The sequence below is a fragment of the Sceloporus undulatus genome, chromosome 9 (assembly GCF_019175285.1).
Source record: "Sceloporus undulatus isolate JIND9_A2432 ecotype Alabama chromosome 9, SceUnd_v1.1, whole genome shotgun sequence".
In the NCBI taxonomy this organism is placed as follows: Eukaryota; Metazoa; Chordata; class Lepidosauria; order Squamata; family Phrynosomatidae; genus Sceloporus; species Sceloporus undulatus.
In genome coordinates this window covers 29345956-29363686 of record NC_056530.1, presented here as the reverse complement: position 1 = coordinate 29363686, position 17731 = coordinate 29345956, and the positions used below count along the sequence as shown (strand labels likewise).

The window sequence follows — 17731 nt, the reverse complement described above, 5'->3', positions numbered from 1 at the left end:
TGGATAACAAAATCCATGGATGCTGAAGTCCCATTAAATATAATGACATAGCAAAATTATAAAAAAAATGGAAAATCAAGGTTTGAAATTTGAAATTTATACTTTTTAAAAAACATTTTCAAACCTTTGTCTGCTTGTATAAAAAATCTGTGTATAAGAAGGGCCGGCTGTAGTCATGTATAAGTCTAGAAATGTAAGTTAAAAAATTGGCCCCTACAACAACCCTACAGTAATATGTGTGCATCTAAAGTCATAGAGTTGGAAGGAATGCAAGGGTTATCTGTACTGCAGGATTGGGAAATGGTGCTTTTTTGGACTACAGTTCCCAGAATCTCTAAACTAGCATATCCATTGGTTGGGGAGGAATCTGGGAGCTGTAATCCAAAAAGCAATTTTTCTATGCACTGTTGTGCCTTGTACATGTTTTTTAGGTGCTACCATAGTCTAAGGGACTCAGGTTTCTATTAACATAAAACCCAAAACAATTCTTGTCTTTTATCTGGCCTATGACCATAATAAAGATGAACGGAACTATCTAGAGGGGGTTTTTTGGCCTGGTTTGCTAGTTCATTTTCTAATTTGGACCAAGGTCTCTTTGCCAGACTAACTGTTCTTATTTCTCCTTCTCACCCCACCTGGTGCTTTTTAGCATTTCTGAAAGGATTGAATAACAAGCAGAGACGGGAGCACTATTTCACCAAGGATTTCATCAAACTGAAGCAGATACCTTCATGGAAAGAGATGGCGAAAAGTGAGTATTCTTATAACATTCTTTATTCTTCAGTACACACACATTGGTGAAATGCAAAGACATAGCTGTGTTAGTTTGTGGAATCATTACGTAGAGAGATCGTGTGATGCCTTTGAGACTCACTGAAAGAAAGAAGTTGGCAGTATGAGCTTTCGGAGACTTTAGTCTGTGAAATGCATCTGAGGAAGTAGACTGAAGTCTATGAAAGCTTACCCAACTTCTTTCTTTCAGTGAGTCTCAAAGATGCTAAATACTCATTGGTGAGTGTGTGATTTTTACCCTCACCCCAAGACATGGGAGAAAGAGGATGTTATGAAGGTCTGAACATAGAAAGCCACTTACACAAGTAAGGCCCTACCTTTAGCAGCCCTATCTGGATATCCCAGGTGTTGAACCAAGGACTCTCAGTATGCAAAAGATGTACCAGCCACACCTGAAGGGCTCCAATTCCCTTCTTTGCAACAGACCGGCGGATAGTAGCACATGCTCTGAGGATCTCCTCCCAGCAATTTTTGTGTTCTGCACCATCAGTGAAGAACACAGCTGTCAAAAGGAGGAAATGCTCTATCTTGGCAGTCCATGGGGTCAGTGGTATGGGAGGGTTGACCTACTCTGGCATCCTTGTGCTGTGGCTGGCATTCACTTTCAAAGACAGTTGCAGTGGCCACTGAATTGTAGTAATGGTGGCACAACCTCCATTTTGGGGTCCAGTGCAGCCCCCATTCCCAGCCAAGTTGCCTCTCACTTGCTATATACCTTTTACATGTCTGATCTTTTCCTCTTGTCTTATTGATGCCAGGTGCCCGAGTCAAGCAGCCTGAAGAAACTTTGTACACCAAGGACAACCATTTGAATGAAAAGATCTCTCTCTTCCGTGGGGATATCACCAAGCTGGAGGTGGATGCGATTGTCAATGCTGGTGAGTGAGTTTGATTTCTTTCTACTTATGGCTAGGATGACCTTTGCCTCCCGAGGGAGACCTTGGCAACTCGTGCCATGCCATGCCTCGCCAGTTGCTGTGTGCCAGCATCCTAAAAAAGGATGTTCTTGTTTATAAAGGGGTTGGTTGTGGGGAATGAGGGTGTATGTTGCTGGCAGTAAAGCCTCCCTCACCACTTAAAAGAGAATTGAAAAGTGGTTTTTAAGAAATATGGAAGATCATGGTGTGCACAGATCTGGTTGATGGGTTTCTGTGCTATTCCAAAAACACTTTGGCTCTGTCATACTAGTATTGCTGCAAGTCTCCCTTATACATGGAGAGTTGAAACATAATGTGAAAGAAGTATAGCTAATCTTTATATGAACAGTCATTCCACTTCATTTACTGATTAAACAAGATCACTATGTTTTGTACTGAGTTGAATACTGTTTGACTGGAGGCAAGTCACTTAAAGTCCCAATTCTGGGGGGGAGTGGGACATAAATAAATATAATAATAATAGTGATTATGATAATGTTTGATGCAGAACATGGTTGTCCTTAAAGAGAACAGTGTCTCTCTCTGTCCATAAACATGTCTCCAGCTTTTGACTACCTACTATAGTTGAACCAAAATGCCAAAGGTGAGTTTGTAAGTTTTGCTCGAAAAATGGCTCTGTGTGTTGGTGGATCTCAAAACATGCAGAGGGGAGAAAAGAGAGGTTGCGTTGCTGAACTGGATTTGACTTAGCTAAATCAAATGTTCTGTAAAATAGTGAAGTAAGTGGGTTGAGTTCCATGTGTCTTAGTTTGAAATTTCTGGTTGTGCTCCTGGGGCTGTGCGACTGGTGAGAAACATTGGAGGAAAAAATGTTCATGATCCCGGTGTGTCTATGTGCACTTATGTGCAAGTTTAGGACCATCTTCCTCAACCTGGTGCCTACCACTGGCAGTGCTGGCTAGAGATTGTGAGAGTTGTTGTCCAGCGCATCTTATGGCCACTGTTTTGGGGAAGGTTGCTGAAAGAGATGTAGAAATGTGAATGCTTTTATTTCTTTTTTAAAGTTTTTTTTGAGTTTTATTAATCTGTATTATAAACACATTCATACGGATACAAACAAAAATACAAAGAAATACATTTATACAAACAATAACATTAAATTAGAGCATCAATAGTAGAACCAGAAGCAAAACAAAGATGTAACGCACTGGTAATCATCACTTATTAAATTCTTCTTTATCTTTATATCATCTTGGATCTTATCTTGCCGTCTTCTTCACGTATGTCTATTCTACATTAAATACCTTCCGTTCTTCTCCACAAACATACAGTGTCCTCCACCTTTAGTAACTAATCTATGAATTCTCTGATGTCCTATTATCCCGCTTTTAATTAACATTTCTTCTATAATTTATCATAACATACCAAGTTGTATATCAAATTATCTAATATATATTAAACAAATTGTAATTCTATGGATAACCTATTTGTCTACCCAATCGGTTTCTCAAAATCAAGATAACTCTAAGAGATCACATATCTATTTCTGTGTTTTATTTTTCTAGTTGACATGCTATTCCTGTAGCCTAAAACCCGTTTCCATCTATGGATTTCTGCAAAAAAAGGAAAAAAAGAAAAAGAATGGAAGTATTTAGATAGCCATAATCAAGATAAAGTGTCTAATCAATGTAATTAATATAAGATCAGCTGGTGACCCCACATCTTCTTTATAAATTCTAATACTTTCCCCCATTCTTCTGTTAAGAAATGTTCATGCTTTGATGAATGGGTCTACTCGGGAACCTTTCTTCATTTCATTCAAGCAAAGGTAGCAGCACTTGGGTATGCAAAGCACTGATAAACTTGGGCCTATGTCCCTGACACCAAGTTACGGATCTCTTCTGAATGGTGAGATTTTAGCTCAATAAACTTTACAGGCAGTTCTTTAAAACAGTACATATAGAGAATTGTGTAAATGGTATATGTAGTATATCCTAGCTGGAGAATGGCGACAGGGCGGGGAGGGTTGAGAGATGGGAGACAGAATTAAAATCAGAATTAGTGGTAAGTATTTTTTTCTATTGTTATTTATTGATAAAGCACTGTATGGTTTCTGCCCCAAAGAGTTTACAATATAAACTTTAGTGGAGAGTCTATCAAGAAAGAGGAGAAAGCTGAAAATAAAATACACAAGTATTTCCATTATAAGCCACAGTGCAGTGAAGCGTGGGAAGGAGGAAAGTGGCTAGTCAGTTTTTAAAGTTCATTTGTACAGTACAGTATAAGCCTTAAATTGCTGAATACAACTGAGGCTCAGCTCCCATTCCCAGGTTTTGTGCACTAGAGGGCACTGAAGCACCGTGGTTTAGGGGCTTCTACCCACATTAATGTCCCAACCTTAATAAATCAAGCTGTTTATTAGTGGAATAAAAGTCTTTGCTAACAAGAGGTTTTGTTGGCGCTTCATAAATCCTGCTTCTGTGCATCGTGAAGCCCATATGTGCTTAATTCATATGTAAAACCACAAGCGGGGCTATAATACGTGTCCATTAAATTCTAGGCGATTCAATAATGATCATTAGCTGTGAGTGATTACCTGCGCGGATCGAGGCCAGGAACGATATGCTTCCGTTGCAGCCGCACCATGCAGACTGGGATGGGGAGCTGCAGGGGAGTGTGTTGTGAGTCTCGGGAAAAGCAGGGTGGTCTGTGGCATCCGGGTAAGAGAAACAGATGGAGCATTTATTTCTTGTTAACCTTGGCTCCCTGGCAGGAATCAAATGTGTCGGAGGCAGTTCTAGACAGGCGTGATTTGTAGCATTAACCTAGAGAACTGGAAGCAAAGCTGTCTCAGGTTGGGTGGGAAGACTCCAAATGATGGGCTTTGGGAGATAGCCGCTGCTAGCCAAGATTGTCATAATAATAATAATAATAATAATAATAATAGGTTTTATTTATATACCGCCCAATCACTGGGATCCCGAGAGGTTACAATAGAGGGATAACAGACAATTCCCTGCCCACCAGGCTTACAATCTAAAAGACACGACACAAAGGAGAAGAGAATGGTGAGGGGGGGAGGAAATCAGGTCCAGCATTCTTCTCTCCCTCTGAGGCCTGGACCAAGGCAGATGGACCGGAGGGAGGGCTCTTCTTCTTCAGGCTAGCCCCTGATGGAACTGGGCCAGCCTTCTTTCTCCCTCAGAGGCCGAACGATGACAGTTGGGGAGGGAGGAGCCCTTTCTTTCAGGCTAGCCCCTGATGGTACTGGGCCAGCCTTCTCCTCTCCCCTCAGAGGCCGAAAGATGACAGTTAGGGAGGGAGGAGCCTCTCTTCTTCAGGCCAGCCCCTGATGGTACTGGGCCAGCCTTCTCTCTCCCTCTCGAGGCCGAAACGATGACAGTTAGGGGGGAGGAGCCTCTTTCTTCAGGCCAGCCCCTGATGGTATCTGAGCCAGCCTTCTCTCTCCCTCAGAGGCCGAACGATGACAGTTAGGGAGGGAGGAGCCTCTTCTTCAGGCCAGCCCCTGATGGTACTGAGCCAGCCTTCTCTCTCCCTCAGAGGCCGAACGATGACAGTTGGGAGGGAGGAGCCTCTTTCTTCAGGCCAGCCCCTGATGTACTGGGCCAGCCTACTTCTCTCCCTCAGAGGCCGAAGATGACAGTTAGGGAGGGAGGAGCCTCTTCTCAGGCCAGCCCCTGATGGTATGGCCAGCCTTCTCTCTCCCTCAGAGGCCGAACGATGACAGTTAGGGAGGGGGAGCCTGGCACCTCTTCATCAGCCAGCCCCTGATGGTACTGGCCAGCCTTCTCTCTCCTCAGAGGCCAAACGATGACAGTTAGGGAGGGAGGAGCCTCTTTCTTCAGGCCAGCCCCTGATGGTACTGGGCCAGCCTTCTCTTCCCCTCAGAGGCCCGAACGATGACAGTTAGGGAGGGAGGAATTCTTCAGGCCAGCCCCTGATGGTACTGAGCCAGCCTTCTCTCTCCCTCAGAGAGAACCTCATAGGCCCAGGTGATCTATCCAAAGTACTGGGGCTTGGGGTGTTAGTGCTGAGTGTTGTCTGTTAGATGCTTTGCTCAGCAACTGAAACAAATACAGTGGGCCCGCCACATTCGCTAGAGTTTGGGGGGTGCAAGATCCTTGTGGAAGTGGAAAAACTGCAAATAAAAATACCATTTTTTATCTGAGAGAATAACTATCGGAGTTACCCTCCGGTGTAACCCTGTGGTCAACACCCACTGGAATTGCGCTGAAAGACCTACAAATGCCTAGAGAAGTGTTTTGCCTAGGAATCTCTAGGGTCCTCTATCGCGACTCCATGGTCAACTTCAGCAGAGTTGTGCTGGAGGACCTAGAGATTCCTAGAGAGAGCATAGTATGCATACATAGGTTTCTAACTGGCAAGGGTTGCATTTTATCCCCCTGTTTGTTTAACTTGCACACTGAACATAGGGAGTTTGAACCCAGAAGATACTGACCACTTTATCACTATAAGTGATGTGGTGATCAGAAGCTCACAGTTAATTCCAGAAACGCAAGAAGCCTTTTTCAAATGCCACAAAAGTGGATTAGATTGAAAGGGTGGAGCTGTGAAAACTGGAAGTAACATCAACAATTTAAGATAGCAGACGATACCATATTACTAGCAGAAAATAGCAGAGACTTGGAACAACTACTGAACATAATCAGAGGAGAAAGTGCAAAGGCAAGTTTATAGTTGAGCATTAGGGAAACAAAAATAATGATTATAGATGATTTGCATAACTTTTAAGTAGACAATTAAGACATTTCAGACAGTGAAATGTTTCCTATACTGTACTTTGGCTCAGTTATTAATCAAAATGGACACTATAGTCAAAGAAATCAGTAGAAGGCTATTATTATTTATTTTGTTTTGTTTTATTTATTTTAGATGTCCAATAAAACTTGGGTGCTTAACTAAGAAACCCAAAGAGTTAAAAAAAAAAGAGTTATTTTAAAAAGATCTGGGTGAATAAAACATGTGTTTACCAATATACCATACAAAAAGTGCCACAGACCATTACACAGATGCCACCACCAAAAATACGTTCTTGCTACTAGGCACACACATCTTTGGTGCATGACTTAAAGCTTCAAATAGATCACTTTCCCCAACTTGGATGTTTGGGACTACAGCTCCTAGGATTCCTAATCATTGGCCAGGATCAAGGGGGATGATGGGAGCCGAAGTGAAGTGGAGCTGCTGCCAGGTCTGAATGATCTGTGACTCCCAAGTGTTGAATTAGCCGTCTCTCTCTTTTCCACTCATATAGCGCAGACTGGTATAGTCTTCCTTGAAAGATAGTAAGGTTGGCCAGATCTGTAGATGTGAGGTTCTTGTGATGAGCAGAGGCTTGGGCTAGATTTATGCACTTGATTGACTTAATGCCTCACCTTTCTCCTGTGAATGGGACCCAGCAAGACTTACAATAAAATAAAACAATTTTTTTTTTAAAATGCCAATAAATGAAAAAATACAGCCCTTGCTCAGTTAAAAGCCCTTTCTCCAGTGAACAAGGTCAGTTGCTGAAGGCCTGCCTACCTAGAAAGGTCTCTACCTGAGGCAGCAAAGCAGCAAGGAGGAGGGAGCCAGCCTAGCCTCCTTTGGTCGGGGAGTTATTTCCCTCAAAAATGGCAAATGGAGAGAAGTCCTGAAGCCTTTCTGGCCTCACAAAGGGCAGAGTGAGGTGGCTGCCCTGGACAGCTGCTTTGAAGGTGCCTAAAATGGCAGCAAATCATTAGTTACTGACCTTGCTATTGTTGTGCTTGCACTTCTAGAGATGGGAAGAAGCAGTTGAGAGCTTTTCTACCTTCTTGATTAAAATAATTTGGCTGGTTTAGGATATTACACATCTTAACTTTGCTGCTACTCAGGGCCAGGCAGCAAAATAATATCTTGGGCTGGCCTTGCAATTCTTGTTAGTGGAGCTTCTTGTTCTTTTGCCATGAAGTGGAAATTTCTGGGATCATAGCAATGCTTGTTTTGTGTGTGTGTGTGTGTATATATAATTTTAAGAGCAGAAGAACCGCTGGTAAAAAAAAGATCCAGAGCGCTCTTCTCCCAGCTGGGTGTTTTATGTATGGATGAATGGATTGAGCTACGTTGGGATCCCTGGCATGATGAATCACAGCCTTATAATGACAATAGTTATGGGACCACAGAGCGCAGGAGACAAAGCTCCAGGCGGATATTATGATGGCGTATTGTCAGTGTAAATAGCTTCACCTGTCACTCCATTGGTCTGATGGCTCACGGACGTTTGCTGCCGCTTGGGCAGAGAAAAAGAGGAGGTTGGAGCTGGGCCAGCATTGCCAGTTGGGAAGCGTGTGTTTCTTTGTGTGGCAGACCTTCTGCATCACCTTGGGCTGTCCATGTGCTGGTGATGGAGGGGTCAGCCAAGAAGAAATGAGATCCCATGCTGAGAATCTGGCTCCCATGGGAGTGTTACCAGCTCAGGTTCCCTTACTACCATTCAAAAAAGATGCTAAATGTGAATATAGTTGGCCCACCAAATCCATTGATTCTTTATCCACAGAATCAACCATCCAAGTCGAAAAAGGCCCAGAAACGGTATCTGACACTTAGTGCATCAAGTACACTGTTTGTTTTCACCCCCCTGATTCATGTTTAAATCCAGTCTCATCTACTGGTGTCAAGAATGATAAGACCCCTGTCAAATGCTTTTTAAATAAGTAAATAAATCTCATGCTTTGTAAAAAAACAGATTTGGTAACTGTTGGACTTCCAGTTTCGGGTCCCCCCCCCCCTGCTTTCTTGCCTGACACTCTCACACTGCTGACTCCACTTAATAAAGCTGACATTTGGGCCAATCATCCCATTAATTTCTCTTTTCTGTCCATTTCCCCCCTCTCTGTCCTGTTCTTTACAAACTCTCTCTTACCTGGAGCAGTTCTGGAGTGAGAAAACTTGCTTAGTCTATGTTTGCAAAGAGCTGTCATAAAGTGTCAATCTGGTGGTGCAAATCAGGGACCCGGGTGTGGAGTTTAACGGACAACTTTTATCTCCCTGTTTTTACTGCACTGAATAATTTTAAGTGGCCTTTTCACTGGGCAAATAAAACCAGGAGCTCTTTATGTTGCTTTAGCGTTGGCAAGACCTTGCTCCCTGGACCCTTCTGGCTTTGCAACCAAGGTCAAAAGCTGATAGATAGTTCATGTGCCTCTTCAGAAATTGGCTTTTATTTATGCGGCTTTCTTCCCCACCTCTTCTCATTCCACTTACATACTTAGGTCTCACTTTCCAATGGGAGAAATATTTATTAGTTTTAACTTACCAAATCTTTGGAGGGTTTAAAGATGATAGCTTAAACATCAGCCTAAAGGCAAGGATGTGAATTCCGAAGGATAAGCTCAGGGGGAGAATGGGATCCACAGTTAAAATTGACAGTAAATTAAAACAAGCAAGGTTTTCAAATGTCCACCCACATTTATGGTTGGGGGTCACCACAACATGAAGAATTGCATTAGGAAGGTTGAGAACCACTGCTGTAGAGCAAACTTAAGGAGCAAGTACAGTACTCATTTTGGCCAGGATATAGACACGTTGGAGCAGGTTCAGAGATGGATGATAACAAGAATGATAGGAGATATGTAGAACAGAACCTGTAAGAAAAGGTTGAGGGAGCTGAGCATGTTCAGTCTGGTAAATAGAAGATAGAGGACTGACGCGACTGCACTCTTTAAATCAGACCTGCACAACATAGCAATGGGTAGGGACCAGACTTAAAATAGGCTAAACTTCTTTGGGCCGCAGGTAGACCCAAATATTTATTCCATCCTCCTCCTCCACCTGGATGTCTCCTCAGGAGAAATCTGGGCAGTGGAGAAGCCTTGCCGGACAAGTGTTTGCCCATCTTCCCCGGGTCGTATGTTGTGCAGGCCTGCTTTAAATATACAAGGACCTGTCACAGGAAAGAGGGTGCATGTTTGTTCTCTGATGACCTGTAGAGTATAGGCAAAGCATAAAACTATTTTTGCAGCCACTGTTCTGGCGTGTGTGTGTGCGAGTGAGAAAAAGTGCTATTGAAAATCTAAGAATTTCAAGCTGTTTTCTTCAAACTCTGACAAGCTGCAACAAGTGTAATTGGGCAGTGCCATTCTTCCTCTCCCCTTCTCCTCCCCTCTTTCTTCTTTTCACCTTTTGGCCATAAAAATTGCCATAAAAGCAGAGATTTGCAGCAGCCTTCTGCATGGCTAAGTAGGGAGCACTTCCCCATCAGATGGCTCTTGTCTTGGCTCCCTTTTATTGTCACTGCTGCACTATATTTCACAGGGAGGTCTTGCAGATCATTAAACCTCGGGGTTTTTTTTGTGAGAGGTGGCAACTTTGAGGCAGGATTTTTGAAATGCGTGTTTTGTGTGTGTGTGGGATAGAGGAACGTCTGCATAGTGGCCCCTGGGTGACCAGCTTGGCATTATGCCCAGCATTGCTCAGCACTAGTGGCTCTGTTTCTACAAGCAAACTGGCACACATGAACGTCCTTTTAGGATCCTGTTTTTTTGGACCAGTCTCCATTTGTCAGGGCTTGCCCAAGACAATGCGAAGTGAAGAACAAAATGCATCTCCCTTCTGTTCCATTTACAAAAGCTGAGTGGGACTGTCAGTTTTTAATCAGGTTTAATCTTTCTTTCAAACTGGTGTAATCTTTTTTCCACACTGGCTATGAGAAGCGTAAAAAAGGAGGAAGGGAGTAGGAGGAAAAAAGAAATGTTGAAGGCATCGTCCATCGCACCAGAAAGTAGCAGGCTGGCATAGGGGACACTGCCCAAGCCGCACAGCTCTTCCCTCTTGATGCCGCTTCTAAACATCTGCCATTTAAGGCAACCATCTAATTTTGCCTAATTTTGGAATTATAGGATCATAGTATCTTAGAGTTGGAAGGGGCATGTAGTCCAACCTCTTGCCATGCAGGACTATACAGCTCAAACACTCTTGGAAGATACACATCCAATCTCTGTTTAAAAACTTCCACAGAAGCAGCGTCCATCATGTCCAGAGCCAGTCTGTTCCACTGACAAACAGCTGTTATGATCAAGACGTTCATCCTGATGTTTACTGTATATACTCGACTATAAGTTGATCTCATGTATAAGTTGAGGGCAGGTTTGGGGGCCAAAATTATGGATTTTGATATGACCCATGGATAAGTCGAGGGTAAAACTTAGGGAAATGTAACAAAGGATTTAAAGGATGAAGCAAAGGAAAACAATGCCAAAGAACTTACAAAATTCCAGCAGGCATAACTGTTTGTGCTCACTCTTCAGGCTGGATGGATGAGAGAATAGATGGGGGGTCATTGCTTCCATGACAGATTACACTCTTGTATTTCACCAGGGAATGGGAGTTAAAGTACAGTACTTACATTGACCCATGGATAAGTCGACCCAGGTTTTTGGGGTCAATTTTTAGGCTAAAATTTCTAGACTTATACATGAGTATATACAGTAGGTGCAATCTTTTTTCTTGTAATTAAAATTCTTTGGATCATGTTCTAGTTTCTGGAGCAACCGAAAACAAGCTTCCACCATCTTCTACACGGCATCCCTTCAGATATTTAAAGAAGGCTACCATGCCCCCTCTCACTCTTCTCTTCTCTAAGCCAAACCTGATGACGCTAGGTTTTTAGACCTTTGATCGTCTTGGTTGCTCATCTTTGGAACATTTCAGCTTGTTGATACTCTTCTTGAACTGTGGTGCCCCAAATGGGACATGAGGCTACAGGTGAGGCCTGATGTCAAGATAATAGATTCTGCCATGCTTGCCAGCCATGTATACCGTACATAAGCTTTGTAATACTGGATGGTGGGATATGCTACACGATTGGCAATAATGGATGGGAAGATTGTTTAACTACTTTGGAGCTGGCTAATGGGCAAATGTGATGGGAAGAAATAAGCACTGAACTATCAAAGTCAGTTTGGTGGGAATGCTTGGTACAGAGAGGACAGGAGAGTTAATCCCAGGAAGAAGAATATTTTGCTTTGAAGACAAATGAGGTCTGAGTGCACAGAAACCTTTGAATTGTTCATGGTTTAAATATACTGTGTAATCAACAAATTCTTCAGTCCTGACAATATTGTTATGCTGTGAACAACTTTAGTTTTCTGCATAAAGCTTTCTGAACCTGCTGAGGCTGGTGTTTCCGAACTGAAGCTAACTACTACATGATATCAGGGTAAAACAAAATACTGTACAGTGTTACTAATACTTCCCTTAATTTGAAGGGTATGCTCTATAGATGTAACTCAGAATTGTATTGGCTTTGTTGGCTGCTGCATCACACTAATTATAGTGCCAGCTCCACTGCCTGTCAGTGTAGAATCCAAGGAGGAGCAATTCATTTTAGAGAGGTCACAATATTTAGCCAAAGCAAAATTTGGAGATTGTTGCTCTGGGGAATGAAAGCATAAGGAACTTTCATTGGAGCCAAAAGCCAAGTATAGCATTTTTTAATAAGTGCCATGCATCCCTCTGTGGACCCATTAAAAGATGCGAAAGCAAGGGTGCAAGTCAAAAATGGTTGTGATTGCCTGCCTCTTGACGTTTAGAGATGGAGCAGAAAGGCTCTCTTTTTAGTAGTTTATGTTGGTTCCAAGGTTACGATTGCTGTAACTGTTATGATTATTGCTCAACTGTCGCTGATGGTCAAATTTTGAAATCTGCAGAGGTTTTCTGTTCAGTTGAAATAGTTAAAAGACTTTCAAGAGAAACAAACACTTCCATAAGGTTAGCAAAAAATGTCTCAGATGGGATCTGTGCATTTTTTAAAAATGCATTCATCTGGAGGGTCTGTTAACACTGTGAGGCAGGAGGTGCTGTGCGCTGCTTCAGTCTTTTATTCCTTAATAGACTTTTTTAACGGAAAGAAAAATGATGGGAGAAGTGATGGACAGATGGGAGAGTATCAAGTGAAAGACCTCGTCATCTGGATCCCCATCAAAGTCTGTAAACACGAGAAGACAGTTGCATAATAAAAAGTTTCAGCTGGTATACTCCTAATTTATTATGGCAAGTTTCAGTAGTGTAGGAGAGCTGGGCGAAGGACTCCCAGGGGCATACCTGGCATATTTTGACACCCATTGCAGATAATTTAAAAAATGATTTTCAAGTGTTAAAAAACTGCAGACTCCTCCCCCCCCCCCCCGCTTCCAGTTCTCATCTCATTGGGGGCCCACGATGCCCTGAAGAGATAAGCATTGGCAGTGCCAGGGTGGTGGCTGGGGTCCTCCATATTCCTGCTATCATCGCTATTGCTAATGCTTTCCTGTTTGGGGTGCTGTGACACCCCCCCCCCCGAGATGGTCTATCAGCAATGGTGGCACCACTGAAGAGTTGCCTTGACTGAGCAGTACAGAAGCAAGCAGGCGCGGAGACTCCTCTTCCCATCTTCCTGCCTCAGCTCTTCCTAGCAGAGCCACCAGGTTGCTGACAACACCAAAGAGCTGGAGGAGGAGAAGGAACTGCTGGCTGGATGAGAGAGGTAGGAGAATCCTTCTCCTGCCCTGCCAGCAGAGCCATAACTCGGAGATCCATAACTTCAGTATTTGCTTCTGCCATCCTGCAGCCCTTCTGGGTCTGATGGAGCTGCTGGCAGGGTTGGAAAGCAAAGAAACTCCCTTTCCTATCCAGCCAGCAAAGCCCAGATCTTCAGTACCCTTTCCACCAGCACAACACATGACAACCTCCTCTGAGGTGTCACCCCCACACCCCTTAGTGACACCCCGGGGGCTACCACTTTGGGATTGGGAAGGGCAATGGTGCCATCTGTTATCCCCCTGCACCCTTCTCTGAGCTTCTCTGCAACCTTCACGTTTGTGGTGTGTGGAATAATTTTTTTTACCAACTAACCTGCATGTATTCTTATGCAAAGTACAGTATTGTTTGGAGCTCTTTGAGGTTCACCCTGTAGTTCTGAGAAAGGGGGGGGGGGAATGTAAAGGATACCACATCAAGATCACTGAAAGTATCAAAGTACCTGAAGCTTCTTTGTGAATTCAACATATTCAAGCTTTAAACCCTCTCTGCACTTGTGGGGGATTTGGTCTTCCTGTATGAAAATACATTTTTGTGTGTGTCTGTAGCCCTTCATCTCCCACAATTGCTGTATCTCAGCTTCTGGCTCACATCTTCTAATGCTTGCATCCTAGCGTGTTGTGGCCCTATGGTGCCTACACCCAGTTCTAAAAATAGGAGCTGGAGCCTTCTCCCATCCCAAGCGCAGGCCAAAAAGAGTCTCTTTTGAGATCCTTGTTTTATACTTAGTTCTATGGCTTTGTCGGGAAATGGTAGCAGCCTCTCCTTTGCTTCTGTTGCTCCTAGTGCAACAATTACAATTAGGTCTTCTTTTGTTTTGTGGGATTTTGGGAGATATCTTAGGGCATGCAAGCATCTGGATTTGAAGGGGGGGAAAAGGAACTGCCAGGCTTTAAAAGAAATCAACACTTCCTTCTGCTGGATATCTTGAGACAGGAACCATATGTGAGACCTCCATGTGAAGAAAAAAACACACACACACCCAGAGTCTGTCTGTCTCTGTACTAGGCTGCTACAGTCTGGCAGCAGCAACAAAATGCATCTGAGAAGCCTCTGTCAGGCCCACTTCGGTGGCGCTAAACAGAACCACGCCTGACAGCTGGTTTAGCACCCCCTGAGCCTCGCTTAGCAGTTCCTTCTTTGCAGCTGTTGGCTGCATGATCAGTGGGCCTTTAAATTGACACACTCACTGCCTGCCAAGATGTAGCATGGTGGGGATGCTGGTGGGCGGAAAGGAACAGAGGGAGACGTAGCAGGAATCTTAGTACTTACACAATGCCCTAAAGCCTTGGTTCTCAGTGCCTACTTCTCCAGAGGGCCAGAGGAGCACTGTCCTAAAGTACCGTTCTGCAATCTCTCTCACTTTTTATGTGTGTAAACAAAAGTCCATCGGCGATACCTTTATCGGCCGACTGAAATGCACAATATACTTGTTGCAAGCTTTCGAAGCTCCGTGGGCTTCATCAGCCAAGATGTTACAAACCAAACAGGACCAAAAAACAGTCATCACTGATGGATTTTTGTTTGGATTTGTTAAATGGCCAACACAGCTACCCCTGCATGTTTTTTATGTGTGTGAGAGATTGCAAGGGCCCATAATCCCCAACCAGCATGACCATTAGCTTGTTGGCTGAAGATGATGAACTTGTAGCCTATGGAGGGCTTGAAGTTGCAGAAGCTGGTTTCAGAGCCTTCAAGACCAAATAGTGGAGGTTGTTGCAGCAGTTCTTAGAAGACTCTTATTAGGTGGACTTCTCCGTATTACAGTCTAGAAGGCAAGTGAGGCTGCTTGCCTACAGGATTCCAGGGAGTTGTTCAAGAGGCCTGCTGTTTCAACCAGGCCTGAACAGAAAGCTAATAGTCTCAGCCAGCCAGCCAGTGCATTTATATGCTTACATTCATTTTACAGAGTTGGTTAGAATAGTATTGGGTCCAAATTTGAGGGAGCATTCTTGAGTAGCATCATTGCCTCCGCATCACTGTTGTGGGAGAGATGTGCCCCTTCATAGGCTGTTGAACTGCAGCTCTGAGCAAAATCCAACCAGCGAAACCAAGTCTGAGAAATTTTGGCAATTTCAGTTCAAGAACTTCTGGAGGGCCCCACACTCCCCCTGGACCTCATTTACTTGTTCTGTCTCTCTGGGTCCAATCAGTTTGTTGCTTGTTGTTGTGTGCCTTCTGACTTGTGTTGACTCTAAGGTGAACCTCTCATGGGGCTTTCTTGGCAATATTAGTTCAGAGGAATTTTTTGTGGGGTTTTTGGGCTATGTGGCTGTGTTCTGTAAGAGTTTATTCCTGATGTTTTGCCAGCATAAGCATTCTCTGAAGATGCCAGCCACAGATGCTGGAGAAACATCAGGAATAAACTCTTTCAGAAAACAGCCACATACAAAAACTATAGATTCCAGCCGTGAAAGCCTTCGACTTGACATTGTTCAGAGGAAGTTTGTCATTGCCTTCCACTGAGGCTGAGAGTGTGTGACCTGCCCAAGGTCAGCTGGTAGTTTTCATGACCAAGCAGGGAATTGAACCCTGGTCTCCGGAGTTGTAGTCCAACACTCAAACCACTATGCCATGCCTCCATATCACTACCATCAGTACTGATGTCCAGTAAGTACTATCATCCAAAGAAAAAGGGCAGAACAGATAAATACTACTGCTACTTCTCCACATAGAATCATAGAACTGTACAGTTGGAAGAGACTACAAGGGCCATCCAGTCCAACCTTCTGTCACGCAGGAACTCTCAATCAAAGCATCCCCGACAGAGGGCTATCCAGCCTCTGTTTAAAGACCTCCAAAGAAGGAGACTCTGCCAGAATCTGAGGAGGAGTGTTGCACTGTCAAACAGTCCTTACTGTCAGGAAGTTCCTCCCAGTGTTGAAGTGGAATCTCTTTTCCTGTAGCTTGCATCCATTGCTCCGGGTCCTGTTCTCTGGAGCATCAGAAAACAAGCTTCCTCCCTCCTCAATATGATATCCCTTCAAATATTTAAATAGGGCTTGTCCCTACTCACTCATTCATAAGGAACTGATGACCAGGTGGATACATCTAAAAGGAAGAGGAGCAAGACCAGCAGGCTTTCATGATTGCAAATGGATGTTCCTGATGATGTCCTCTTCATTTTGCCGATTATGGATTTGAAACAGAGGTCCTACGCTTGCCCTACTTATGCATCTTTCAAAACCAGACAAAGCTTGTTGTCTGCCAGAAGCAACACTGGGACAAGGGCCCTGAAAGTTGAAGGTGCAGCCTTTTGATAAGCTGCTCCTTGTCCTCTTAAAAACAATGGTCCCAGCCACAGCCAGGGTTTCTCCACTTCTGTGTTACTCTAGCTCCAGTGTATTGAACTCTTACACTGCTTACACTAGCTCCAGGCTTGTTTGTCAGCTCCCAAGTTCTCAGTCCCTCTGTTCTGATATGGTATCTTCTTGATTAAAAATGGCAGAAACGTCAGATTTCATTAGGGGGAAAAAAACCATAAGTTTCTAGCCCTTGTGGTTTTAGAACAAAACAAAACAAAAAACCACACCACTTGACCTCATCCACCTTTTGGCTATTTCAAAAACTATTGCTTTTTTTTTTTTTTAGAGCTTGGAGCAGCAACAGAAATATCCCACCCTCAATCCATACAGATTTTTTTTGCCATATGCTGAGCATATGGCTTCTGTACTACAGGAGCTAGGTGCAAGTTCCACAGGCACGTAATATTTCATGCCTCAGGTGTAGAAATAAGACAGATTAAAGAAAAAAAGCAAGGCAGCTGGTCCAAAATTGATTGCAACTTAGGAACAAGACACCTGTGTGGAGACCACTAATCACGCTTAAGGGCTGCTTATGGTAATTATAATGTTGTATGGTAATGACTCCTTAAAACAGGCGGGGAATGTGTGGCTCTCATGATGGTGTTGGACTGCAGTTCCCATCAGCTTTAGCCAGCATTCATTGCTTTTATTTGCTGTCAAGTCACCCAGGGGCAAAGATCCATGATGTAACAGAGAAACTGACAAGATTGCATCAAGCTCACCAACCATTACTCCCTGCTTGTGGTCCTCATTGTGACAAAGGATACTGCAAAATATAGCTTTTAAACTATATATTGTAAGACATTATGAAATCCCAGGGAGGAAGCTAAAAGGCCTTGAGACACATTTTATTGCATTTCCCTCTTGATTTACATGGTGCAGGAAGAGCAAGAAGAATACAGTCAGTCCTCCATATCCACTGATTTTTTTAATCTATGGATTCAGCTTGAAAACTTTTCAAACAAATATAAATTCCAAAAGGCAAACCTTGATTTTGCCAATTTATATAAGGGACACCGTTTTACTGTGCCATTGCATATAACTGGACTTGAGCACTCCACAGATGGTACCATCAAGAAAAATTTGGTGTCTTTATCCAGCACTTGCATAGGTTGCACCTCATAGCTGGAAAGAATGCATTTGGTAGGGCTCTCACAAATCTGATCAAGAGGGCTTTAA

General features: G+C 43.5%; 1 protein-coding gene across 2 annotated transcripts in view; it reads left to right on the top strand.

Moving 5' to 3' along the window:
- Nucleotides 1–17731, top strand: part of MACROD1 (mono-ADP ribosylhydrolase 1) — a 326473-nt gene that overhangs the window by 5345 nt on the left and 303397 nt on the right. For both annotated transcript variants that reach the window (XM_042439246.1, XM_042439247.1), the window contains exons 2-3: nucleotides 650–751; nucleotides 1551–1670. In XM_042439246.1, the coding sequence (XP_042295180.1) occupies nucleotides 650–751; nucleotides 1551–1670 (222 nt within the window). The remainder of the gene's footprint in view (nucleotides 1–649; nucleotides 752–1550; nucleotides 1671–17731) is intronic.